The sequence below is a fragment of the Labrus mixtus genome, chromosome 1, assembly GCF_963584025.1.
Source record: "Labrus mixtus chromosome 1, fLabMix1.1, whole genome shotgun sequence".
Taxonomy (NCBI): domain Eukaryota; kingdom Metazoa; phylum Chordata; class Actinopteri; order Labriformes; family Labridae; genus Labrus; species Labrus mixtus.
Genome location: NC_083612.1, coordinates 8,802,377 through 8,829,453, shown reverse-complemented (window position 1 = coordinate 8,829,453; position 27,077 = coordinate 8,802,377). Strand labels below are relative to the sequence as shown.

Genomic DNA, 27,077 nt, shown 5'->3' with positions numbered 1-27,077 from the left:
TGGCAGACGCTTTTATCCAAAGCGACGTACATCAGAGAGTAAGAACAACACAAGCAAGGATCTAAAGAGGAGGAAACACCGTCAGTAAGTGCAAACTAACAGCTTTAAGTCTTATCAGACACACAGGTGCTGACAGGAAGTGACCAGAGGTAAAGCACAACATTGACAGCTGTTTTGGAGAGTTCTAATCAGCATTGAAACCATCTTAAAATCATGATACAAAACCATCATCATCATTAGGGTCGTGGTGTTCATGAAAGATGGGTCTTTAAGATTTAACTAAAGTGTGCTAACATTAGCCTGCTAACACAACAATGCAGGACACAGGCAATTACAGCTGGAACAAAGGTTTGTCCGCGGCTTGCTCTTAATTATAGTGTGTTCCATTTGATATCTAATGAACTCAAATGGAGAGAGGTTGGAGGTGTGTCGCTGGAGGAGAGCAGAGGCTACAGTATGGAGGAGGTGTGGCCAAACAGCGGTTTGTTTTGGTTTAGTGCTGGAGCTCAAGGGCGACATCTACTGGATCAAAAAGTCTGACATTCTACCTTTGATGAAAAAATCAACAATGAAAAACCTACACGATATTTATTGTAAAAGTTACCTTTGGGATTTTTAGGAGTTCATTATAAATACATTTTAAGTCACATTTTAAGATTTTTTTCAGCACTTACAAAGCAGCATATAACTTTTACTGAGCGGATACATTACTGCCCCTATGAGAGAACTACTTGTCAAAAATAGAATGAGCAAAAAAAATGTATATGCATCATCTGAAAATCTGAACAAACTAGTGCAAAGATACATCTCAGGCTAAGTTCAGATGGCAGGACTTTTTTATCCATCCAAACACAGGAAACTCGGTCTGGGATCCTTATCTTTATATCCTATATAATCCTTATATGTCAGAGGATTTCAGTTTTTGATGATTGTGTCAGTATTCTCTGATGGGAACCAGAGTAGCCAATAGAAAATAAGTCCTCAAGGGGACGAGCCAATGATGGGGTTTCCTTAAAATGGAAGCTAGAACCCTACTTAATGTGTGTGATGAAACCAGATTCTGAACATTTGGATTTTTAAATCCTGTAATTTGAGCCGTACTTTGACACATTATTTTTTCCAGTTGTATCTACCAGCTAAGGATTCAGTATATCTAACATTATTTCCTGTGACTATAACCATGGTGGAAACAGTCGAGCATCTGGTCGTAGCCTGGATGTCTGGACTAAAGTCTGTAACACAGAAAGTTCTTCTTCTCCAAACAGTCTCTGGTCTTCATGCCGACCGTGTCGTTCTTGGACAAAGCGCCGCAATACTGCCACTTCACGGGGCAGACGGGCATGTCGAACAACATGTCAGCCTTGTTCATCCACCACCAATGACCCGCCATGAAGCGCAGCCCTGTCCACACCTGAGGAGAGGAAACAAGTGATGAATCTGCACGAGATGCGTTAAGAGAGCTGGACTGCAGAACTGTAAAAACCCCAATCGCCTGCTGTCATAACAAGAATTCCAACCATAAAAACAGTCCACAGGAAACCTGCAAACAAGCTAAATTATAACTCCTTATAACATCCTTGGTCCAAACTGTCAGGGGTTTTATGTTTGCGCATTCCAAGAGGCTAATCTATTTTCATGTGCATGATGTCATCCCAGTGTGAAGTTTATGAGCCAAGCTGGTGCCTGGTGGATATAAAAATGTTAATGACTACATGCATGAGCCGCAAAGAACAAGTCAACCAGAGAAAAAAGCTTGTCCTTTTGCATGTGCAGGGTGAGGGTGTTTCATTGGATAAATGCGCTCAATCTTAAACGCATAGTATGTAAGATCTGCCGCCAGGGGGGATCTCAATCACAACAATAACAAAAGATGACGTTGAGGCTGTCAGGGAATCATGGGAGTGATTCTCTCTGCTCCGTTTCAAATACGCACAAGTCTATTTTTGACCCCCTGGAGAGAATCTGGTCAATTTCAACATAAAACACAATATACAGTACGGAGTCCTGATTGTATATTCCATCAGTTCATCAACATAACGTCAAAACAGGCACCGAATGTAGAATGAAATGCAAATCAACCTGCAGGTTACAAAAGTCTCTGACCATAAACTCACCTCCTCAGTGTCCGAGTCCATCATTGAGAACATCACGATGCTGTAGTCTTCTCCAGGCTGCACACTGACCAGCTCATAGCGATAGTGCATGTGAGAGGCCCTCATGTTCCGGCAGTGCTCCAGTGCCTCCTCCCAGGTCTTGTTCTCCTTCACCAGGACCAGGTTGTTATTGTAGCAGATGAAGGGAAGCTTGGAGGAGCAGTCTCTGGTAGTCATGCGCTTTGTCTTAGAGGTGATGGTGACACAGTCGTCATCGCCTCCAGGCTCAGTTTGTTCCCATTGTCTGAACTCTAATAACTCCATGCTCCACTCCCATGTGCTTCCTGCAGAACATACGTTCAAACTTCAGCAACGCAGATGAGGTACAAGTCTGTCAGTTGGATTAACAGATCATCCCTCCAATGGGCCTAACACTGAGACATCTTTTAGTTAAAGGGCAGCTACTGTAACTAATAAAAGCATTGCTGTGCTTAAGACCTTATGATAGACCTGCTCCAAGGTGCTTCCACAAAAGCTATCATCTGGGCCAAAAATCAATCTTTCCCCTGCTTCTACATAAGGGCTGCCCTGAGTGCAGTTTCTTTAGTGCCCAAAGTGTTTGTAGTATGTTTGTAGTCCAAGCTAAATTGACCAATTATATAATAATGACTGAAAAAACAGTCAGTATAGACAGCAAAAGAAGACGGAACAAAATCTCAGTTCTTATCAGCAGTAATCTGAAGATTCATTTGTTTCTATAAACAGATATATTTTTAGAAGTGCAGCTAACAACCTGTTCCAGATCAAACATTTCTACTTGAGGGACAAATCTGGTTGACACAAAAGCCAAAAAGTGTTTAGTTTCGGTGACAACTGAAACGCATCAGAAATGACCGATCTGACCTCCAATCAACAAACTAACATTTTAAAAGTGGTTTTCTTCTCTTGAGGACGGACCGGACAGAGCTCGACTTTTGTGACTATTTACGAATCTGCGTCATGATGTTGTCATTTTGACAAACTTGAGACCAGTTAATTGCAGTTTAATAACTGAAAAATGACTTTCTTTTTGCTGCTTCATACTAACCCAGAGTAAGGCCCATGTGTATAATGAATGGAGACTGACGACTCACAGATGAATAGTCGTGCGCTAGTGATATGAAATAATTTTACGTTCGCAGACATTAACGCTGCATGGAAAACAAAGTAGTTTGAGGCACACTACTGGCTTCACTGGAATTATCGAAAAATTGGCATCCGTTTCCCAAACGATGACGGCTGGCGGGTTCAGGCATTGGGCTCTATATGAAGAAGCATAACTCATCAGCAGAATGTTTCTCACATGCACAGTTGTTGATCTATTGGAGATTTGGGAAAATGCCAATTCAAAGGTGATCTCCCACAACCACATGGTCATGAGAAGTAGTGTAAATTAAGATTCATTCAAGTTCAAAACTTTCAGAAACAACACAGCGTAAAGTGCATTTCAGTCTTTAACAAGCTGTGGGTTCAGAGTTTATGGAAGGTTTTTATCCTGGGAACTGACGCGTTGAGGGACGCAGATTTTAGGCTATCTTTATAGCAGTCTTACTGTTTTTACCTGCGGGTGTATTTTTGTCACAAAGCTACAGAATCATAAAGTCCGGCCACTAACACACTACTGTGATCATTAGAGCATGACAGGTTAACACAGTGATGATTTTTACCATTTCTACGCAGACCAATCCAGGCAGGAAAGTCGTATGAGCTCAGTGTGGAGGTATCACTGAAAACTGCCAGTTCCTTGTCATGATAATTGCACAACTGCTGGGCAGCAGACCACGTCATCGTCTGTGATATAAATCTGTAGTTACTGCGGTCCCGATGCTGACACATGACAAAGAAAGATTCTTCACAGCTTTGGCCAAAAAACCTTTCAAGGAAAATATGAACAAAGAAAATTACAGAGATGTTTACAGGTGACTGTTTAACCGTACGGCTCCACTGGTTCTGACGACGGATAGCGTCTTAACACTTTGTATTCATTTCCTATGGAGAGCCGGAGAGGCAGTCGCGCAGTACATATTGGGATCGTTGTGGCGAGTTTCGAGAGGCGCTCCAGCGCGCTCGCCTACAGTGTAACATACAGAGAAAAACTTGTCTATCGAGAGTGGGTGGATAGGTCCAGGAGAAAATCGGAACAAGTGCACGCCCATCAAGCGGCGAGTTATGTGGTCCGGTGTGATTCCTAGTGTCCTCGTCTGAAGCAGTGCAGCCGTACGGTAAGAGTGTTTCAGCTGATTTACTACAAATACCACACAAATAAATGTGCATCCACAGATTTACAGTGCATGTAGAGTACTGGGACTACAATCAGACAATCTAACATTGTTGTGTTAATAATGTCAAAATCAAATAATGACCATGCTGCATGTTGCACAAGGCACTTTCCTCTCAAAAGAGAAATAAAGCAGTTTGTGTAGAGTCGAGGTGTGAACACTTGTGGCCTTTCATTATTCCTTTGCGTAAGTTTTTCTCAAAGTCCATCGGCTGTTGTCTGAACACAACATAGCCTCTGCGACTGAAGGCTAATGTTTACATTTCTGTAGTTATTTATTTTCTCTTTTTCATTTGCTCGTCACTGCCACCGCCTCCTTCTTAACTTGAGACGGCCATGATATCTACATGTTTTCTGTTTGTATTTTCTACCGGGGCTCACAAGTGCAACTGGCTGCAATGGCTCAAACGATTTGTATTAGAAGAAACAGATTTAAAAAAATTCTGAGAAGGTGGAGATTCAAAAACACGGGCACAAGTCAAACACATATGCAACGACTGAAACGTGCTGAAAATGGAAAAAAAAACATGCAGCAGAGAGATGAAGCAAATGCATGAGCAGCAAAAGCACTTAAATGCGTAAACATAATCATTAAATGGTGCAAGGTAGAGAAACCCAAAAACCCTGACAACACAGTTGAAAGAAAGAAGCTTCATATCCGGTCATGTCCTTGAACTGGAGCGCTCAGTGACAAACCCAAACATGAGATGAAATATACATTTTATACCTTGTCAGATAGCTGTGTGTCCATATAGGATCTTTTTAAAGTGCATTTCTCTTCGTTGTTTTCATTTTAAAGGTGCACTATGGAGTTTTGGGGGTGAAATTTGAAAGTTGGAGAAGTGAAACAATTCTAAACTAGATTTTCTGAACTGAATACACAAACTTTACTCAAAGAAAAAAATGGGTCCCTGGAAAGCTGTTTAAAGCTTAAAAGCTACCAGGAGAGTTATGGTTTCACTGTTATGGACCCCCCCCCCCCCCCAACATAACATTTACAGGGACACAATTTTCCTCTGAGGACAGTTTGTGTATTCAGTTATGAACATAAACCACAGAATCTGTACGTTTCTCCAACTTTCAAATTGCTCTACCAAAACTACATCGTGCACCTTTAAAAAATTCAGAGGTTTAGTAACTTCGCAATCAATGATTAAAAGCGTTCAATTTAGCTGCTACAAATGGGGTCCATTGGCTACTTAAAAGGAAAATATAAATGACCACCGAATGCTGAGAATTGTTTTCTGCAGGAATCAGAATTAGTCTTCTCTAAGTCCTGAACACTGTAAGAACATTGCCATCTTACCTTTTGTATCTGAAGGAATACGTAGCACAAGTTCCTTCAGTGCTGTAAGGTCCAAGTTTTGAGGTGTTGTGGATTTCATTAGTAGTCCAGGTCCAAACATCAACTTTGTGCAGGCCGACCCACGCAGAATGATAATTTAAAAAGTATGTCCTGCTCCAATCCGACTGACTGCTGTAGAAGGCCAGGTCAATGTGGTGACTGTTGGGACAAAAAGAGAAATTGGTTTGATAAAAATAAAAGAATATTCCTGTGTATGTTATGCATGCTACCCCGCACTTTTTAATCAATAACACAAGATAAGACTTCAGAGATGCCATTAGTCTATGGTCGTGCATCGATCGCATGGACTTAATGTCACCGCCCCCTTTCCATTCCCTTGAGGTGAATTCTCCTGATCTTATCCTGCTGCGTTCTGGCAACAACTCACTCGAACTTTCTGCAGAAAAAAAATAGTAAAGGGGGGCTGACAGTAGAAGTAGAGGGCAGCAGTAGCTCAGTGTGTAGGGACTTGGATTGGGAACCGGACAGTCGCCGGCTCAAGTCCAGGTGCGGACCAAAATATGGAAGTTGGTCCGGTAGCTGGAGAGGTCTCGGGCACTGCCACTCCCTGTGTAGCAGCCCCACTCTGACGTTTCTCCACTTATGCACATCCACATGTTCTGTTTGTGCATGTGTGCATGTGTGTATTCCGGGCTTTTGTGTGATAGAAGCACGTCTCTCAATGACAGAGTGTGAACCAGAATTTCCCTCGGATTAATATGTAAAACAGGAGAAACTAAAGAGACGGACAAAGTCAGAGTTATAAAATGTGGCTGTTTGCATTCCCACATGTAGCGCACCCTGAAAAACTTCAGGAGTTTTTCCAGGCGTTTTGTGCAAGTGTAAACAACCTAAAGCCTGGCTCACACTGCAGGATAATCGGGTTGAGCTCAGATTCTTCCTTCCCGTCAATCGCAGGGTCGCTCCCGACTCAAGGCTGCTCGGAACCGATTATCTGCTCAGATAATCTTAGTGTGAGTGGTACAAAGATCCAATTTGAATGGCCCCGATCTGCTTAGCCCCGATTTATTTCAAACATGTTTGATATTTTGAATTTAAAGTCAGAAGTTGTGTGTGTGACTACAATATAATCACCAGAGAAAAGGGAGGAATGTAGTCATGGCGACCAGCGGCAGGTTTTTTTTTTTTTCGTTTTTGGTCGTCAGTGCAGCACTTTTCTGTGACTTGTATCGATATGTCTATCTCTGAGTATGTAGTAGGCAATACATTAGTACAGTATGTGGTTTGGGACACAGCACAGGAGATGGACATCTTGATTCCCAGTTTGTTTGCAATACAGAGTGAATGTTGCATTTTCCAAACAGAGGCGCTGCTCATGCAGACTCTGAGATTCTCCTGGTTCATATACTGTATTTCTTTGTGAGGTAGAGTCTTCTCTTGGTTCTGTCTGTTCACATTTTATTTCACAATGTTATTGATATAATTTGTGAAACATCAAGCCAATATTCTCTACAACAACAGACTCTCGACTCCTAAAAGCTATTGATGTGATTGTGTGTGAATAAAAAGTGAACTCCACCTCCTGCAGTAGCTTTGAGCTTCTGTCCAGTTGTAGTAAAGTTCATGGTAGCTGTAATCACTCCACACCACTGATCCCAGTCCAGACACAGAGCTGCTGAAGAGGAGGAGGAAGACTGCTGAGAGGCTGCTCTTCATCGTCATCAAAGTTCTGTTGAAGAGAAAAGGCGTCACGATGAAGCATGTTGGGTTGATTTTATGAGAATAAAAATGTCATGGTTTAAATATGTTCAAGCATATTTGTGATCTTTTTTTCTTTAACCTAAATCGAATGTCCAGAATTCTTGTAAACATCCTTACAAAAAGAGTAATTGACATCATTCAACTACAAACTAGATCAGCCAGCATGATCAACAGTTGAGGGGAAAACACTTGGCTATAGGGTTTAGTGAGCTTAACTAAATATCCATTACATAACACTGGAAGAAGATGAAGTGCTGCACAACACCCCGAGGGAGGGATTTAGTTTAGTTAATGAGTCTTCTGAGAAAAAGAAGCTTAAACTATTTTTTTGAAAGAAAAGATTTAATTGGCAGCTGATGTTATTAACGGAATAAAGTCAAATAAGTTACATGCTTGATCACAAGAGAAATTCGGTCAAAGGAAGAATGTGTGACTTTTTGATCCAGTAGATGTCGCTCTTGAGCTCCAGCATGAAACAAAAACAAACCGCTGTTTAGCTGCACCTCCGCTATTCTGAAGCCTCCGCTCTCCTCCAGAGACACGCCTCCAACCCCTCTCCACTCGAGTTCACACAAAGGAATTATCAATTAGAACGCACCATAATTAAGCTCCATTAAGACAAAATTCTCCTTTGCTCGAGCTGCAATCACCTGTGCCCTGCATTGTTGTGTTAGCATGCTAATGTTAGCACACTTTACTCGTAGCTTCACATTGCACATAAATTAACACTGTGATCTACAGACACTTACATGACATCCAAATAAGCAGTGAGTATGTTATTCTTCTTTTCTCTAGTCCCAACCCCAAAAAAATCGATTGGAGGTTATCAATTTATTTAAAATCCCAAGATAAGAATCTCGATTTCTACATAAATCGATATTTTTCCCCTCTACTCATTCGCTTGCATAGCCCAATTCAGCAATGTGATTAGCAAAGGATGAAAAGGCAGGAACCCCCCCACACACACACAAACACAAGCATGAACACCTCAGAAGTACAAAGAAATATAAAAGCGTATTAAATGTTTAAAAATAAAAACACGTACAAGTTTATTTAAAAATGTCTTTGTCTTCACTGGCGTCTCCCTCAGAAAATGTTTTACCACCAAACATTTATTTTCCCCGGCTGTGCGTTTGAATCCCATCGCTGCCAAGTGTTTGTGACATCAGTAGTAACCTTAGTCAAAACCACAAATAACCACTTAAGTACTTCAATATCTACTTGTTAAATAGTACTCGTGTCAAATTCTAGATTTAGGGAAGAATTTGCTCAACCAGAAAGCAAATGCATAAAGTCGTCCAACTTGTGGATGAATTATAATTCCCTACTTCTTAACACTGCTCGTCATGTCAGGTCAGGGCGGTAGCTTGGGTGTTAATGTGTTTGTTCTGAGTCCTCACCTGTCGAGATGAGTCGTCCTCGAGTCTCTGCTGCTGCGAACTATTCCCTGACAAACAGCCAATGCTGCTTTATAAACCTTCAACATCAGGTCCTACGACAGGAGGTATCAGAACATTCATTTGACTGGTAGGCAAGCTTAAATCAACACCAGCTCCCTGTCAGGCTTTCACCAACCACCATTTGAATGTTGGCAAATGAAACAGATTTACCTATGCACATTACTATTCAGAGTCAAGTCAGGAAAGACTGGAAGTGTTTGAAATCAACAGGTCCATCTGTGTTCTTCATACTCTGAACTTCAAGGCAGAGTCAGTCGCTTCATAGAATATAGACTTATGAATGAATGAAAACTTGGCATATAAACACAAAACAAACAAACATATACAGTTCAGCACATTAAAACAAAGCCATACAAGCTCCCCCAACCTTCAGCGAGGTGACCTGGCGCTGCTACCAGCTGACGTCCCTGATGCCCAGCCAATACCATTGGACCGTGTTGTCCCACAACCAGCGCTGTCCTCGTTCATGCACGACCTGCTCAGACCTCCACCTCAGCGGCAAGGAAGTTAGGACAACCATGAGGAGAAATCCTTCCTGCATATTATCCCATATGCTATTTTGTAAAGCGTCTATACAAACAATGATTGATTGATATAAAAACATAATTAAAGCATCACATGGTTAAGTGAGGGATTTCAGTAGAAAGTTCGATCAAGTGCTGAGTGCCGAGTTCATACTGTATCATCATCAGAGCTTATTTAGCAGCTAATGGGATGGGACGCCTCTTTTAGTCCTCATCCTGGTCATTTTGCACCAACGCCCGAAGTCAAGAGTTCATACTCAGACCAAAGGGGGTGCAGAGGGTCTGCTGTAATCTTGTTGGCTAAATTCAGGGTGTACTGGTCTGTCAGGTAAGAAATCCTCAACATTTGATTCCCAGTTATCTCGCAGCCTACAACCTTCTCTGGTTTGTTCTTATTTAGTACAGACGATGGTCAACACACTTTCCATTAAACTTTTGTAAAATAAAGTTACGTTGAAATGACAGCGCCCTCTAGTGAAGCATTAGGAAGGAAGTAATCTCTTTGGGGTCTCGATCATTAGCATGATTAGTATTTGTGTTTCTACTACATTTGTAGTTTGCGATGTATTGACCAATCACGTGTCTGCATGTGAATATTTTAATTTAACTTGTGATATATATTTAATTTAGTAATAAAAATACAAATGTACTATAAATAATACTCAGCATAACAGAATAAATCGTTTTGCATATTACCTTTTATTATGCATGATTTCATCTGTGATACCTTTTTACCGCTTCAATCACATTGCAAATATACTCCGGATAACATCTGGAACAAGAAGAAAACAGTCATTGGTAGAAACATTATGTGGCTGTCATGTTCAACATAGAAACTTAATAAAGCAGTGGTTCTCAACTGGAGGGTCAGGACAATGTCTGTGAATCACTTTTTCAACATGTTTGTTTTGTTACTTCTCTTATTTCTGTCCCGTGTTTTGTCTCATCCAACGGCGAATCTAGAGTCTGTTTGGGCCCTAGGCAAAAACCAATTGGGGGGGGCCCTCCAGCCTGACACCCTCCAAACAGTGTTCAGAGGGTCAACAAGAGTGAGTGCTGTCAGATGGGGCCCCCTTAGGGAGTTTTCCTACCGTCTTTGCAAAATTTGCACATTTTCAGTAGCTGCTTTGGGGCCCCAACTTCAATTTCAACTTTCAACTTCATAGAGCGCCACAGGAATGAGTCCTAAAACCCGGAAGTAAGTTAGCATTTGAGCGCCATGGGGTCTAACGTCTAAAAGTCAACGGGGATTTTGAATGGGTTTGTGGTGAGACGCCTGAAATAAGGTCTGTGGTTAACACAAGCTTAAGAGATGTTGGTGTTTTGTTAGACCACATAAACTACATTAGGTAATACCTCCACTTGTGAATTTTTAAGTTTTTACGCGTCTTTAAAAAGGCGGTTGCTAACAAGTGGCTAAATGTGACTACAGTGGTTGTCGGGGACATTAAACGTCATCACGCCGGACACAAACGCCGGGAACTCTCTCACTAGTCGGAGATGTCTCATGTAGGTTTAATCTTTAGGTTAAGGCCAATATTTGGTTAATAAACAATTTACTAAGGTAGGCGGATTAGTTTATCGGAGATTGTCTGAAGCATAACGCTACTTACTTACTTACTCCTCTTCGTCCCCTATGGGATGTAAGGCTTCAATGAGCACTCTCCATTGCATTCGGTCCCTGGCAGCATGTTGGGCCTCTCCCCATGACAGGTTCATCTGTTCCTTATCTTGTGTCACAGTTCTGCACCAGGTGGTTTTTGGCCTCCCAGGTTTTCTTTTGCCTGGTGGTGTCCATCTTAAGGTGACTTGAAAGCATAACGCTAGTGACGTCACAATCATCCGACCGTGGTGTAGTTAGCTTGTAGCATAACTTTAGCTTTTTACTTCTGTCGGCCGCATTAACGCTTCCAAACATCATAAAAATGGTGTTCATCTGAGAAGACTATCCTGCTGAACAAAACGCCTTCGCTTCAGAAACGTGCGTTCGCCACAGAGCTTATTTTCTGCAATGATCCAAAATCCAATGCAAAAATCCCATAGGAGAATTCTCGTTGGACCCCATGGCGATGCTACTTCCAGGTTGGCCTACAAAAATAAGTCATAAGGTTTGTTCTCTATCGTCCACGAGGGGAAATTTGTTACGCAGCCAGGTGAGAACAATATGCCCCAAGCAGCTTCCTGCCTTTCCTGTTGACAAGCAGCGCCTCTGGTACCATCCGAGGTCCAAACTGCAGAACTTCACATGATAAATCTGACCGGTTGAAACATATCAGAAATTTGGGTCGCTATTTCTCCCTTAGAACTCCTGAGGCTAGACAAGTTGAGAACCACCGATATCAAGCATTGCAACTAAAATGTTCGATCCAGATCAACATCCTGCAGTTTGAAGAGCTGATCCATTTGATTTAACGGTACAACTTAAACAATGGTAAAAAAAATCTAATTTCCATTGTCTGATGGCTACAAGCCTCAGAAGGGAAATTTGTTTCCTTAAGAAAAACAATGTTGACAAAGTTTACAAGATGTAAAGTTACAGTAGCTGTAAGAGAAGAAGTTCTTGTGGTCAGTCGATAAATAAAGAAGATCTCAGCGTAAGCATTAATACTTTCAGATGTTCATCAAGCCAAGTACGATTTAGTCTCACCCGGGCGGGACATGCTCATCTCCAGCTGTTTGAACGATTCACCGGTCAACGTTCGGATCTCGTCCCTCAGCCGCCGGTGACCATCCAGAGTCAGGTGCCAGAAACACGACTTCCTCTTTCCATCTCTGCACAGCTGGTTGCAGGTTTTTTTAAAGCTGTTGTTGAAGCAGAGGTTGTGTCTGATGGTGTTCTTCCAGCCATCAGGAGCGGTCTGAAAGAAGGGGAAGTGCTCTCTGCGATGGGACAGGAAAGGAATATGAGAAACATGCTCGAATGATACTCAAACCAGCGCCAGTCTCATTTCAAATATAAATAATGAAAAGAATAGTCTGGTCAGTGGGCAAACTCGTTCAAGTAATAAGGGCAAAGATGGCAGTCAGAGAAGTAAGGGTGCAATGTTTGGGTGTAATTGTTGACCTTTTGCCAAATTATTTACGATACTTGTACTTGGTTGGAGTCGGATTCTCTGATGGCAGTAACAGAGAGGAGGATGCTGTCTAAGTTGAGTGACATCTTAGATAGTGTCTCACACCCACTTCTTGATGTGCTGGCAATACACAGGAGCACATTCACAGCAAGACTGATTCCCCCACAATGCACCTCAGAACACCACAGGAAGTAATTCCTGCCTGTGGCCATCAAACTCCATAAGTCCTCTCTTTGAGGGTCAGACACTTCGGCTGGACCTGGACTTATTTTTACACTTCACTGGAAACTTCTCCATTGTGTAATTTGTTGTTTCAACTGTGTAATCTGTCTGTAAACCAGTCAAAACTTTGTTCAGTCACAGAATTAATTTCACTGAGCCTTATGTGCAACACTCAAATGCAATATCTACACTGTGCAACACTGCATGTTATGGATATATTGTTCATACCTTCAATTCTCTGTGCTTTGTACATAGCTCATTACTTCTCTGCACTTGGTACTTATTGATTATTTTTTATTTCATACATTTCCTACTTCCATACTGTGTATGAGAGCAACTGTGGGGACCATATTTGGGATTGCTAAAGTATTTATGGTTCTGATACTTAAGCTACCAAGCTAGCACTTACTTTGGTACTCCATGAACTTTATTCCTGAACCCAATGAAGTAATCAAGCTTTGCATCGCTAATCGAACCAAATGCTATCGGACAATGATTTTTGTGCTTCCAACAGTCTAAAAAAAGTGAGACGTTTATCAGCAAATAATCGTTGAAAATTTTACTTTTCTTGTTTATACATCAATATCAAAGCTTTCCTTTATCTGAAAGCCCATCATGTGAAAAACTAACCATTGGTCCATTGGTTAATCAGTCTCATTCAGTCTAAGTTAATCTGCGGTCCTCCTCTCTCAGACTCTGACCTGGTGAAGTTGTAAATCTGCTGGACTTTGAGGCTCCCGGTGTGGCTGCTCTTCAGCGCCAGCGCGATGAGGATGCAGTAGTTCACTGGTGGACGAGGCCAGCATCCTGGCTTCAGGTTTTTAATGTCCTGAAAGAAGGCAAGACACTTCTTCAGCTCTTAAATATTAAATGTATGCTGCTTGTGCATGAATGTTTGAATAAATCCAGAGCACACAAACTGGATTATCTTAAAGTTACAGATATTGATTTTTAAAAAGGATACATAAAGCCCCCAACACTTGATACAAAAAAAAACTCATTTATAACCTATTTTCAATAACTAAGAGAAGCAATACTGGTCAAAATCTGGACAGAATTTTAGTTGGGTAAAAAAAGTTAAGTTACATCATCAGGTCTTCGTAGGAGAGGTTTGATCAGATTTAATCAACAGTTCTAAAAATAAATCACACAACTTTAACAAAATGATATCGTATGCTCATTGGTGCACAGAAATAAGTGACTATGACTGAAATGTATCGACTTCCAATCAGAGAAAATATATAGGAATGAAAACATCCTGAGAAATGAGTAAAACAGCTCCATCTGTATGGATTTGTAAAACAACATCACTCATAATGTTAATAGACAAAGTATAAAGTTATAAAGACTTTTAAAAAAATCATTAGAGACTTTAATTCTCCCCATTAAAGAAACATGGATCTGTTCTCACCCTGACCTTTGTGCTCCTTCCTTTACGTCTGTTTTTGATTGGTCGACAGGAGACGTCTTCCTTTTTTATCTAAAAGAAAAGGCGATGACATCACATTAAGAACTGCATTATGGTAAATGGTATTTATTTTAAAGGTGGATTCTGTCTCAGGTGTAACTTTTTTTAACAACAATAAGCCCTCTGGTTGCTCTTCTTGTACACATCCAGATTTTTACATATCTTAGAAACATTTTCTGATTTCTTGACTGATTTTCCTGTGATGTTTTATATTGTTTCATTTTGTGTTGGTCCTGATTGTAACTCGGTTTTTATTTGGATTTGACTGTTGATGTTGTCCTTGTGTTTGTCATCTTTGTCTTCCTGCTGCAATTCATATAAAGAATCTGAATCTTCGCATTTGAATTATAATTCATCCATTGCATGATGAACAGCTTCTTTTTTTAAACCAGGTGTAACACTACATTTGAAACTGGTGTTAATGCCCTTATTGGGTATTGCAACAAGAATATTCCTAGACCAGGTTCGAGTAGTTTGATCTAGGGTAAAAGGCCAGTTTAGATTCTTCACCTTGGTATCTCTGATGGTTTATAGTACAGCATATATTAGACATATAGAGGCGCCTCTTTAGGTAGTTAGACTATGTGAGCGTGTTTCCTCTTTGTACATATGTGTAAATAGGGTTTGTATATTCATGTGTGTTTCTATGGGATTAAGGCGTTTTCACGATGTAATATTCACCAACATGATATCCTGTCTTCATTTGCAGGTACACATTTTTCTGCAACATCTGTGACCATGTGATTACTCACGTGGCTGCCTTCATGTGTATCTAAGCGGGCTCTGTGCAATGTGACCTTAGCCTGATGAAGCGCTGGTGTATTGGAGCCCTGCAGTGTGCGAGACGTCTTTCACTTTGTTTTTTTTCCCGTTTACATTCTTACCACATTAAAAAAAGAGAAAAATCTGCCTCTGTCAGCTTCTCTCTGACGTCTCAATCTCCCAGAGAAATAACAAAAGGCCCTGGTATCATTCTCCACCTTTACCTTGGGAGCATAGTCTGCAGACTTTGCCTTCCTAATTCCCATGTGAAGACTTGTTTATAAAGAGGTCAACATCTAAACAAACAGACTTATTAAAACCAGGTGTTCATACAAAAGCATGTGATCAGATATCCTTCTTATGTCACAGATCATCTTTTAACTGTTTGAATAAACTGATTGTCACATTAAGATGCTTTGCAAGCTGTTTTTAAGTCTTAAATACGGTGGCCAGTAGGGGTCAAACGCTCAGCAACTGATGAAACGACATACATATAGAAAAACGCGCAGCATATATAGAAATGCTGCACATTCAAAAGCAAATGCAAACTACCACAACAAATGCAAAGGCTGAAAGCGCGTTTGATGCTTATGCAGTTGTTTTGCCTATTTGCAGCGCGCTTCAGCCTTTGCGTTTGTTGGGGTAGTTTGCATTTGAAATGAATGACATTTCCTTAATGTCTAAGAATAGAGTAAGGGCATTTTATGATTCAATTCAGTAAATATCTTTCATTTTGCTCCTTTAAATCTAACATGAGGATCATTTATCTTTTTCCCTCCTAACTCCCATGATGCATCGCTGCATTTCTTATGTTACCAGCACATTTAAAACAGAAGAAGTGAAAACATTATAGAACCGAGCATCGAATCACCTGCATGTGTGTGCACAAGAGAAACTAAATATAGACTCAATTAAAAAAAAACAGCTCTTAACTTTGCTAGAGGTTGGGAAAAAAACTTCACTGAGCACCTTTAAAATATTCATGTGCTGAGAATTGACACCAAAGAAGGCCACCTAACACACAGTATTCCTACTGTACAACAGAAGAGTGATTATCGGTGTGTGGTGATTACTGCACCTTGTAATCAGTGGAGGAGGACACAGACTGAAGCAGATCCTGCTGCAGAGGAGAATCACGGCAGCTGAAGATGTGACGCTCTTTAGCAAGCTGATGTTTGGTCTCTGCTGGCTCTGGTGCAGTCTTTTGGACTTCCTCTGCAGGTCCACACAGCGGCTGCAGGTCTGCTTTATTTGCTCCGTAGCGGATGGGGCAGGCGATATTTGGATTCACTAACAGCCACAGGTTCGGCTTCACAAAGGTGTCTGATGGACACAAAGATCATGGCCGACTTAGAGCAGGGGGTTACCAAACTTTTCATTTCGCGACCCCCAACATTTAAGGTGCCAGCGAACACTGGGTGGATACAAAACATAATCGACACACGGGAGTTTATCTGTATGTGTGCAGAGCAGCAGACACCCACACTGTTGCTGTTTTACACATAACTGTCATTTAAGCAAAACTATGGTTTTCTTTTAAAGTAATCAGCTCTTTTGTATATATTTAGACATTAAGGGGTTAAATGCGCAGCTTTACATATTTTTTTTGTGATGTCGCCCTTGAGCACCAGCATGAAACCAAAACAAACTACTGTTTGGCCACACCCCCTCCATACTGAAGCCTCCGCTCTCCTCCAGAGACACACTTCCAACCCCTCTCCACTCACGTTTAATCAAAGGAGTTATCAATTAGAACACACCATAAGCAACATTAAGGACAAGCAGCGGACAAAATTGTCCTTTGCTTGCGCTGCAATCACCGGTGTCCTGCATTGTTGTGTTAGCATGCTAATGTTAGCACACTTTAGCTAGCTTGTAGCTTCATATTGCACATACATTGACACAGAATGACCGTGATCTAAAGACACATGACATCCAAATAATCAGTGAGTATGTTCTTCTTCTTTTCTCTAGTCCTGGACTAAAACAGCTTCATAGACAAGGCCGTCCCGTCCATGTAAACTCCAACAACACTCCAGCTGGTGGGACTCGAGCTTCTCCCTCATTGTAGACAGTCAAGACTCAGAGACACATTTACACAGGACAGACTTGATTTCTGTTCAGAGAGGGACGGCAGGTTCTGTTTAAGAACGTCTCACCTTCATTGTCATTTCAATCTGTCCTCTCTGCTCACCTGATGTTTTATCATACCAAATGAATTCATCTTTCCTTCTCAAGGCTCTCGCAGAAGGCCTCTGGACCACGTATTGATCGTTCAGTTTGTCATCTGTTAGGTATAAAGCAACATATCATATCAGTGCACAATAACAAGCTTGTACATTTGCACTTTAAAATCAGTTCATCTTACATTCAGAGTCCTTGACCTCAATATGAGACATTGAATTAAACTCATTCACACGTTTTATTGTCTCTATTAATCAGTGTTTTAAATGGGACAATCCTTAATGGTTGCCTGTGCTGTTGGGAATAAATGGGAGTGAATGACGATCATCCATTATCTTACACTGACGCCAAACACCACAGAGAAGAGAAAAACAGTCACCGTGGTAAAACTGGTCGGCGGTGGTTGCCAGTTTCAGCTCCTTGTCCATGTCCCAGTCGGTCAGGCCCACAGAGCAGTGCAGGTCAAAGAGCCGAGCTTTGGTTTTCAGCTGTAACGTCATGGCAGCGCGTGTTTTACGTCTTTGTTTCATCTCAAAGTTTTTTGGGGTTTTTTTTTTTCAGAAGCTCTCTGGAATGAAGTGCAGGTTAACTGACAGCTCTGAAGGCTGCTCATACAACAGCTGGAGCTCAACAGGCTGATTGGACTCATCAAGCTTAAAGAGAGTCCAGCCTGTGCTGAATCACTCTTAACAAGGAGGTTACCAGAAACAAGTTCTGGTTGTACCTGCTTACAAGTAAAGGTGCATGTAAGATGGAAGAAGTGTCATGGAGTGAAACATCTCGAGCAGCACTTGTTTAAAGAACTTTGTTTGGTTCTCTATAATGTTTGAATCTTAACTGCAGTACCCATTTTAAACACTAGGTGTTAACCCTTCAGGCTACAGCTCCACAACAGTGTGAAAAGGTTATGATGCATAAACTCTTAATGTATTGTAATGTTTGTTGTTTTAGATCATCCTGGACCACAGATGTAAATTAGCCTTATAGCTAACTCTGGCTGAAACAGTCGGAGTAGTAAGTGTTTGTTCTCAAGATCAAGACCAGCAAACTTTGTTGTTGGTTCTTCTGAATGTTTCTCTTCAGACATGCACATGGTCACAATTTCTGATGTCCCGCTTTTTCATCTTCTTCCCTCCTGTCATGAAAAGTGCGGTATAACCTTTAAGGGTTTAAAATGAGACTATAAATTCATAGATGTGTGTGTGTGTGTGTGTGTGTGTGTGTGTGTGTGTGTGTGTGTGTGTGTGTGTGTGTGTGTGTGTGTGTGTGTGTGTGTGTGTGTGTGTGTGTGTGTGTGTGTGTGTGTGTGTGTGTGTGTGTGTCCAGCTTTTGCAAAGGGACAACTTCATCCAACAGTCACAAGCATAACTTTTAAGTTTTTCTGAATCCATCTTTTTATATAATGGTGCCAAAAACAGGAACTATTTATCGGAGATTCAGGTGTGAGGGGCACACGTGAAAAGTATGTTCTTTTTGAGCAAAATGAAGGGTTCACTGATGATGGTAGAAAGATATTAGCAGTAGTAATGTCTGAGTAAAACACTACATTAAAGGTTCTTTTCAACCAGTTTAAATAAGTCTCAGAGCTCCTCAAAACATGTGTGTGAAGTTTCTTGTTCTAAATCCACTCTGATCCTGTATTTGATCATGCCTATAAACTCCTCTATTTCAGCCCTGCTCAGAACAGGCTGTTTCTGTGTCTGTACCTTTAAATATGTAAATGAGCTGTGTCTGACCACGCCCCCTCTCTGGAAGGGCTCGGGTGTCTCGGTCTTTCTCGCTCCATGTCCTATTGTTTACGGTGAGAAGGCAGACTCAGAGGGCAGAACAAACACCTAGCTGTGGGAGTGTCACCCACCTGGGGGAGGGGTTACTGCCCTTTGTGATGTCATCTCCAAAATCTCCAAAAGGCCTGTTTGAGCACATTTTCTGAAAAGTGGAGCAGGCAAAAGATAGAGGATGGACTTCTATGATTAGGGGGTTTGTAGACAGACTGGGGACATATTAGTGTTAGAAAATCATGGTTAGTGTATTTTGGATAATATGTGACCTTTAATAAACTGTAATTTACTGAATCTTTCTGTCCTTCATCTATCATCTGTAAAAAAAAAAAGAGTGAAATGAATAAACAAATGTTTGAAGGAGTCTTTAAATGTCTCCAGACCTGCGTGAGTGCAGTTCAGTCTGTTTAATCGTCTCGTCACATTTACAATACACATTTCACAAGTAAGAAAGAAACAGATCAAAACGGCAACAAATCCATTTTTACAGCATGAAAAAAAAAAAAGAAAATCACATACTCATCTTTAAATATTTCTATATCTTTGTATACTTTAAACATCAAGTCTGTCACATACTCGTGGTAGATTCTCCTCATTTCAGTACGTTCATTTACAGAAAGTCAAGAGTTCACACAGGAACAGAGACGAGAGGACCGGAAGCTTCTGTTCAGAGCTAACAACACCTAGTTAAGACAGCTATCAGGGGAGGGGGATGGGGGGGGCTCACACACTTCACTCAGTTGTTTTTCTGGGAGGGGGGGGAAATTCAGAAATGACCAGACATGCTGACAGTTGGAGCACAAAACAGAAATAAATAGCCATTATAGGGGACCTGGTGGAGGCCGATGCTGAGCAGAGGAATGTTTAAATGTCCGCTTCGTTCTGAAGATTTGAGGGGAACTCACAGATTTTTGGTGTGGGAGATAAATCCAGAACATATATCATATTGCACATCTGTAGGTGTTTCAAGTGCCTAGCATGGTTGGTGTTTAATGTGCCGGGAGTTTACATCAAATTTAATCAAGCTTTACCACACCCAAGAATCTTCTGACCCAGTTCACCGTGGGGTCAGAGTATAAATTGGAAACACTTCTCATGGTGCGTCAGGTTGGTGCGTCAAAAAGTTTACACAATCAGAGGTGAGTATTTGGAAGTCAAATGAACTCTGTCCAGTTGACCTCGTCAGCTGATTAAAACCTGAACCAGCTACCTCTGAACATGAGCCTAACACTCGGTCTTAAAGTCTATGGTGCGTTCAACGTGTTTGACTGAAGACTTGGGGCGTCCCGGACAGACTAATTAACGCCTACCAGTGAAGAATGCGGGGAATTTAGCATCAAACCATCAGAATCTTTAACACAGAGATGGAAAGTTCTTTAAGACTGAATGAAATGACAAAGGGAAGAGGAAGCAAGGACGAAGAGGAGGGTTTAGAAGATGGGAATGTAGTTGTCGATCTTGGCGCGGTGCCGCTGGGCGATGCACTCAGCGATCCACACGATGTTCCTGCACTCCTGCTCCTTCAGCTTGACGTAGGCGTAGAAAACGCTGAAGTGGAACTGGTTGAGGAAGGCCAGTTTGTTCAGCTTCACCTTTAAGTGTGGAAAGGACTGATGAGTGACCATGGCAGACATACATTACCTTAATTGCAGCACTTAGTAACCATATCGACAGAAAACAACTTTCAATCTGCCACTTCAGACTAGCTTTATCTTTTTGAAGTGTAACATGTCCCAGTCTTAAAGTGTTGACCCTGAACAGACTTTTTTTACAGACTGTGTTTCATGTCTGTTACAGTCTCTCTGATTCAAGTTTTCATCTTTTATTGTGAAGCACTTTGTGACGTTTGTTCTAGAAAGATGCTTTATCAATAAACTGTTCTCAACAATTTAATGTTATCAGTAGAATTCTTGTGCTTTTCTTTTTTCAAGCTGTGTCATTGAGCCTTGCATTACTAAGAGCCATGCAGGCTTTAGATTAAACAAATCAAGTCTCAAAATGAACCTTAGAAGTCTCCAACACACAATAAGGATCAAAGAATCAAACCCTAAACAAAACACTGTGAAGTGCAGATTGTAAAACAAATCTGTAACTCTGACACCTAGTGTTTAAAATGGGTACTGCAGTTAAGATTCAAACATTATAGAGATCCTGTCTCCCCCCACCCCCTCCTCTCTAGAGTTGATGTTCACACAGGTTGCCATGTGGTGGACTCTGAAGCTTCAGTGTTTATCCAGCTCTGCATCGGTCTGTAAACCTTTCTGTGTTCTAACCTCTCTCCATTTTTCAAAAGCATCTCCGATATTGATCCTAGTTTGAGCACGTTTCTGCTCGTGGAGCTTTTTAGAAACATGCAGAGGCTTTTTAGGTCGAGTAGCATCAGTTCTATCTGACCCAGTTTGCTTGCCCGTTTTCCGTCTGACAAACCAAGGGGAGTCCAAAACAGCAATGTAGGGGTGCCTTAAAACCGCCTACCTTCTCTGGTCCAAACAAATCGAGACCAGAATCTAAACTTAGAAGCTTCTGATGTGACTGGAATCACTGAAGGTGGAAAATCTTAATATTCAGCTAACAGCCGCAACCTCTGGAAAAACTCAGATCCACCTGTCATACAGTTACAACATCAGACTTTTCAAGAGTGTGTCACCTCATGCTCGAAGAAACGGTCCTCCAGAGTTTTGTCTCCTGGGTTGCTGCCGGCTCCCTCGAAAAGCAGCTTGTACTCCTGAAGACAGAAAACACCATCAGGACAAAAGAAACAGAGAACTCGGTATGAGTTAACAACACAAACCAGCAGGACTGATTTCAAAGCCTTTAAGAATCTGGTTAGGACACTAATCACACAAATGGATCCAAACTTAAGACATTACATCATATAAATGCTAGAATTATATATTTTTAAGGCTGATTAGATCTCAGTGAGCCATCAACTGTTGGACTTACAGGATAGAAATCAGCGACGGCCTTGACCTGCTCGTAATCATCTGCCCGGGCCAGCTGAGCAAGGCCTTCTGGGTAAAGCTTTCCACAGTGAGGGAAGAGCTTGGCACGGTCCTCTTTGGACAGCTCCGTGCCGAAGGAGTTGATGGTGATGATGAAGGCTCTCCTGTCGGCCTCGAACTGCGGCAGAGAGACGAGGGTCAGAGGAGCAACGACAACATACCGACTGAACAGATACTTACACATCTATAGACATTGAGCCTATTTAAAGGAACATTCAGGGGTCAAACTCTCACATTTTTATCCTTCTCAATCCTCCTAAAGTAAATATAAAAATCTAATAAATCACTAAAAGCCAGATTAAGAAACCAGGCAATACTGTCACAAACTGAAAGGCTGAAAAATGATGGAGAAGCAGTAAAACTCCACATATGCTTTGTAGCAGAACTCTTTCCTGACACATCAGGTTTTAACACCAGCTGTGTGATTATGAAGTTGTTTGCACGTGTGCCTGATTTGTATTTTATTTTTATTTTTTTAAAGAGAGACTCACCTCCAGAATAGGGCACATGGTATCAGCTGTGGTTCCTCCGAGGTTGGAGCAAAACTTATAGAAAGCTTCAAGGTAAGCCTGAAAAAGAGGAAAAAACTACATTTACAACACCAACCCTGTTCATGTCTCAGTCAATATTATCAAGTGTTTAGTTTATTCTCAGTATCAACAATGTCAGATGTGGTTTGCTTTTTCAGTTCTTTTACCATTTCCAGACATCAGACGATTAAATTTTATGCCTTTATAAATCAACTTTCTCTTTATAAAATTGTTCTTAAATCACTCAAACTCCCACAATAACTTTCTAATTCCTTTTATCATAAATGAAATGTTTTACCTTGTAAAGTGTGTTACGGATAATTTCAATGTTCATCTCATCCAAGTCCTGTTCAGATATGCAGTCCTGGAAGAAAGCAGCTGAGGGGAAAAGAAAAATAATTTAGATCAAACACAAAGAAAGAATATCTGAATCTCTCTTAAGCTTTGGCTCCACCTGCTGTCCTGAATGAGACATTACAGTTCAGTTTTTATAAACATTAGGGTACAAACCCAGGGGCGTGTCCACCAGGATGGCGTTGTAGAGCTCTGCAGGAGTCTGGGCGATGTTGACCGCCTCCATCTGCTCGAAGCTGCCCAGCGGGTGACACTTTGGGACCAGCTCGGAGATGGCCCGCTGGTGGAGCGTCCCCGTGATCAGCAGGATGACGTTATCAATCATGTAGCTGTATCTGAGGGGCACAAGGCAGGCGGGGAGAGATTGTCATGATGGAGCAGAGAAGACAATCCCATCGTTTTGCTATTTCTATTACAGTGGGATCAAGATGGAAACCCTTTTGGCTTTTACTTAAAAAAATTATCATGAGTGGCTTTTTATCAAGACACTTTAAAAGCATGTTTTGGGGACCTCTGACACTTATTTAAAGGGTTGCAAAGAAGTATAATATGTGACCTTTTATATACAGTAACACATTATTTAAAAGGTGCATTATTCTGCTTTTTATCTTCAACATTGCAAATCATCAGCGGATGTATTTACAGCTGGAGACTGTCAGATCTCTTGAACGGTTGAGTCAGTTCCCTACACAGTTCATGTTTACAGCCAATGTACCAAAAGATAACGTAACGCTGACAGAGAAAATACAAAATCGACTGGTTTGAAAATTTAGCAGGTAGTGTTACACTCAAAAAGATTTAACATATTTGGACATAAAAGCTTTCTGCTTACGTGATGAAGTCCATAAAGCTGGCGAGAGGCTCATACGACTGGTTCCTCATGTGGCGGAACTCCACCACCATCTTCTCCTTCAGCTTGTCGTCGATAACGGACACTGTGAGGGGAGACGCCTCGTTTGCGAGGAAGCTGCCATAGTCTGTGCTCTGCAGGTGAAGCTTCAGATCTGCAGGAGAGAAACATGGACGGTGAAGACACGGCTGGAGCTTAGAAACGTTGACAGACATCTGCAAATAATGTGGCATGAACCGATGTCAGTGGCCGATGTTTATCTGTTACATCTAGTATCTACTAAACCTGTGGACAGGTTTAATTCCTGGGAGGTTGATGCTGTCCCCAAAAATGTCAAACCCTCTCTGTGCAGTAATTCCACACGTTTATACTACTATAAGTAAAGTTTACATAATGTTTCACAGCATCAGGAAATCATGAATAGATAGATAGATAGATTTTTAATAACAATAACTCTTTCCAGTGTAGTTACTGTGTAATTTTCCATTATTGTATTTTTTTATTTAACTGATTAAAATATGTTTGATTTGATTTTTAACTTCTATTTTTATTTTTAATAATTATATTCCCGTCCCCTGTTTTCTTGAGCTGCTGTAATGCAGAAATTTCCCCCACGGGGGATCAATAGAGTTTATATTTATCTTTTATCTTCAGATAGATAGATAGATGTCCATGAGTCAGGCCTTCTTTAACTATTTACAAACAAAAAATGTACAAAGCAAATATGGGATATAGACTTGTAAATTGTAAATCACTGATTTGATCTTGCTTTGAAGGACAGCATCCAAACCTGCTTCATGGTCTGAACACATAGGAGCATTATTCTGTCTTTCTTGCACAGATGACACCTTTATTTTGTTTGTCTTGCTGCTTTTTCTCCTTTTTGATGCACACTTTATTTAAACAATAAATGTGTAGAGGCCTCTAATTGAATCCTGCCTGTATTTGTCAAATTTGTGCAGCAAAGTAAAAGAGACTGGGCCTTAAATTAGGATGTAGGTGTATTGAAGTATTACGATCGTTACATACATCAATGATAGATCGATAGATAGATAGATACAAATCATCGCCCAATATTGGCTATACAATCAGAATATAAGTATTTTTTGCAATACTAGCTCATGTTGATGTTGAACAGCTTTTACCCCCTGGGAGAAGACCAGGCTGAACTGCTATAAACATTGATTTGAGCAGATGTCCATAAATATTCTGAATAACAGGTCATAGGATGATGTGCAACATGTCAATATGTCCCAGCTGCAGGAAGGTGTTTTTTTATGTATACATGTAGAATTGTTACATGTTTTCTATGATCTCTATTTATATATGTTTAATTCTCTTGTAATTGCAGGACAGAGTCCAAGACAAATTTCTATTTGAGGACAATAAATTCTATCTTATCTTAAACGTTATCAGAAAAAGATGTATGATATGTGCAGCACACCTGTATCAGGTATTGTTTACATTATATGTCATAGCATAGAGAGAGAGAGAGAGAGAGAGAGTGAGAGAGAGAGAGAAAGATAGATAGATAGATAGAGACAGATAGAAAGAGAGAGAGATAGATAGAAAGACAGAGAGAGAGAGATAGATAGATAGAAAGACAGAGAGATAGAGACAGATAGATAGATAGAGATAGATAGAGATATATATATATATATAGAGAGAGAGAGATAGAGAGAGATAGAGATAGATAGATGATAGATAGACAGAGAGATAGATAGAGAGATAGATAGAGAGAGATAGATAGAGATAGAGAGAGAGGGAGAGAGATAGATAGAGAGATAGAGAGAGAGAAATAGAGAGATAGATAGAGATATAGAGATAGAGAGATAGAGAAAGAAATAGATAGAGATATAGAAAGATAGAGAGGGAGAGAGAGAGAAAGAGAGAGAGAGGGAAAGAGAGAGATAAATAGAGAGAGAGATAGATAGATAGAGAGATAAAGATAGAGAGAGAGAGAAATAGAGAGAGAGAGCGAGAAAGAGAGAGAGAAATAGAGAGAGAGACAGAAATAGAGAGAAAGAGAGAGGGAGAGAAATAGAGAGAGAGAGAGAGAGAGAGAGATTTATGTTTAACTATCAGAAAATAAGTATTTATTGCAATAAAAGATCAGTTATATTGATGTCAAACGTTACAAGAAAATGTCTTAAGATATCACTTTTAATGACCATAATAACACCGAATAATAAACCTGAATAATAATAACACCGAATAATAAAACTGAATAATAATAAAATAATAAAACTGAATAATAATAAAACTGAATAATAAAACTGAATAATAAAACTGCAGCTTTATAATTAAAGTGCTGGTAACATAATGTTATAGATTGATCTTGTTGTGAATACTGTAACCTGGTTTCTAACATCATCTCTTAATTTCACTTCCTCTAGAAAGTCCAACATTAATCAAGAAGCGATCACAGGCTTAAAGCTGAGCAGATATCAACCTTTATGAACCATTATCAAACCATAAATCACCTTTAGTCTATCTTATTATTTTTTAGAACGAGGTATTACGTGATAAAGAAAGAAATCCAGGTTAGAAAACACATATACGTGACTGATAATATGTGAAATGTCTCGTAGCTCAGTAGCTTTGAGAACGACAGCTTGTGTTAGCTTAGCGTTAGCCCTGTCAGTTAGCAGTTAGCTTGCACTCACCTTCCAGGGTCTCACACTGAACCAGGTTTAAATAATCCGCCTGGGACAATATGCCAGCTTTAAATCCTCTGACCAGCCCCTCCAGGTAGCCGTTATCGACGTTGAAATACAGCTCGGAGAAAGGCATCCTGTCTGACCGTCAGATCCGTCTCTGCAGCAGGAGAACCGTCCGGCTGGTTAGCATCAGCTGACTGCCTGAACCACGTGACCGTCATCTGATCTGTCATCTGCGCATGCGCGTGTGTGCAATAAGCTTCTGTGTCCAATTTCACAACACGTCAACCACGGTGTCCTCTTCAGATAATTTAAACACTGCTTGTAAAGTTGTGTGGAATCCTCTTTTTTTAACATTTTTAAATCGTAATAGATTAGTTGTTCTCTCTCCAGCCTGAGGATCCACCACCAACCAATCATGACCCACATTTCTGTTATTTTTCAGCTAGGGGGATTAATTTAATGAAAATAGTGGAGCTATGACCTCATAGAGTACAAATCATGTGACAGCAACGTGCTCAAAGTGCTTCATAGACTTTATGACACACTTTTCCTAAACTGGCGACCCACTGTGTTGGAGCCATGGATTGATATAGAATATAATAGAATATAATAGAATTACTTTATTGATCCCAAACTGGGAAATTGTGGCGTTACAGCAGCAGGTTATCCAAACCATAATCCAAACACACAATATGAGTAAAAAACACAATGTTAGCAAATCTAAAC

At 40.7% G+C, this 27,077-nt stretch overlaps 3 protein-coding genes across 4 annotated transcripts; all 3 read right to left on the bottom strand.

Annotated features, from left to right (window-relative positions):
- Positions 1-248: 248 nt before the first annotated feature.
- LOC132988125 (secretory phospholipase A2 receptor-like) lies at positions 249-4,253 on the bottom strand. The gene is made up of 4 exons (XM_061055326.1): positions 3,800-4,253; positions 2,115-2,437; positions 542-1,411; positions 249-303 (listed from the first exon to the last, which is right to left on the bottom strand). Exons 1-3 carry the CDS (start codon positions 3,966-3,968, stop codon positions 1,226-1,228), a joined length of 678 nt encoding a protein of 225 aa, XP_060911309.1. The 5' UTR covers positions 3,969-4,253; the 3' UTR covers positions 249-303; positions 542-1,225.
- A 5,888-nt stretch (positions 4,254-10,141) lies between these two features.
- On the bottom strand, positions 10,142-17,844 carry foxr1 (forkhead box R1). Of its 2 annotated transcripts, none has more exons than XM_061055112.1 (7): positions 17,551-17,844; positions 17,182-17,274; positions 16,066-16,310; positions 14,169-14,237; positions 13,459-13,586; positions 12,109-12,341; positions 10,142-10,233 (listed from the first exon to the last, which is right to left on the bottom strand). In XM_061055112.1, the coding sequence occupies exons 1-7, from the start codon at positions 17,699-17,701 to the stop codon at positions 10,205-10,207; spliced, it is 948 nt and encodes a 315-aa protein (XP_060911095.1). In that variant the 5' UTR covers positions 17,702-17,844; the 3' UTR covers positions 10,142-10,204. The 2 variants fall into 2 exon arrangements, with proteins under 2 accessions (XP_060911095.1, XP_060911179.1); XM_061055196.1 differs by having other exon boundaries at positions 14,175-14,237.
- Positions 17,845-19,324: 1,480 nt separating this feature from the next.
- On the bottom strand, positions 19,325-26,558 carry LOC132987936 (V-type proton ATPase subunit d 1). The gene is made up of 8 exons (XM_061054985.1): positions 26,355-26,558; positions 23,671-23,842; positions 22,995-23,173; positions 22,783-22,862; positions 22,446-22,523; positions 21,896-22,072; positions 21,600-21,677; positions 19,325-20,544 (listed from the first exon to the last, which is right to left on the bottom strand). Exons 1-8 carry the CDS (start codon positions 26,479-26,481, stop codon positions 20,383-20,385), a joined length of 1,053 nt encoding a protein of 350 aa, XP_060910968.1. The 5' UTR covers positions 26,482-26,558; the 3' UTR covers positions 19,325-20,382.
- Positions 26,559-27,077: the final 519 nt, after the last annotated feature.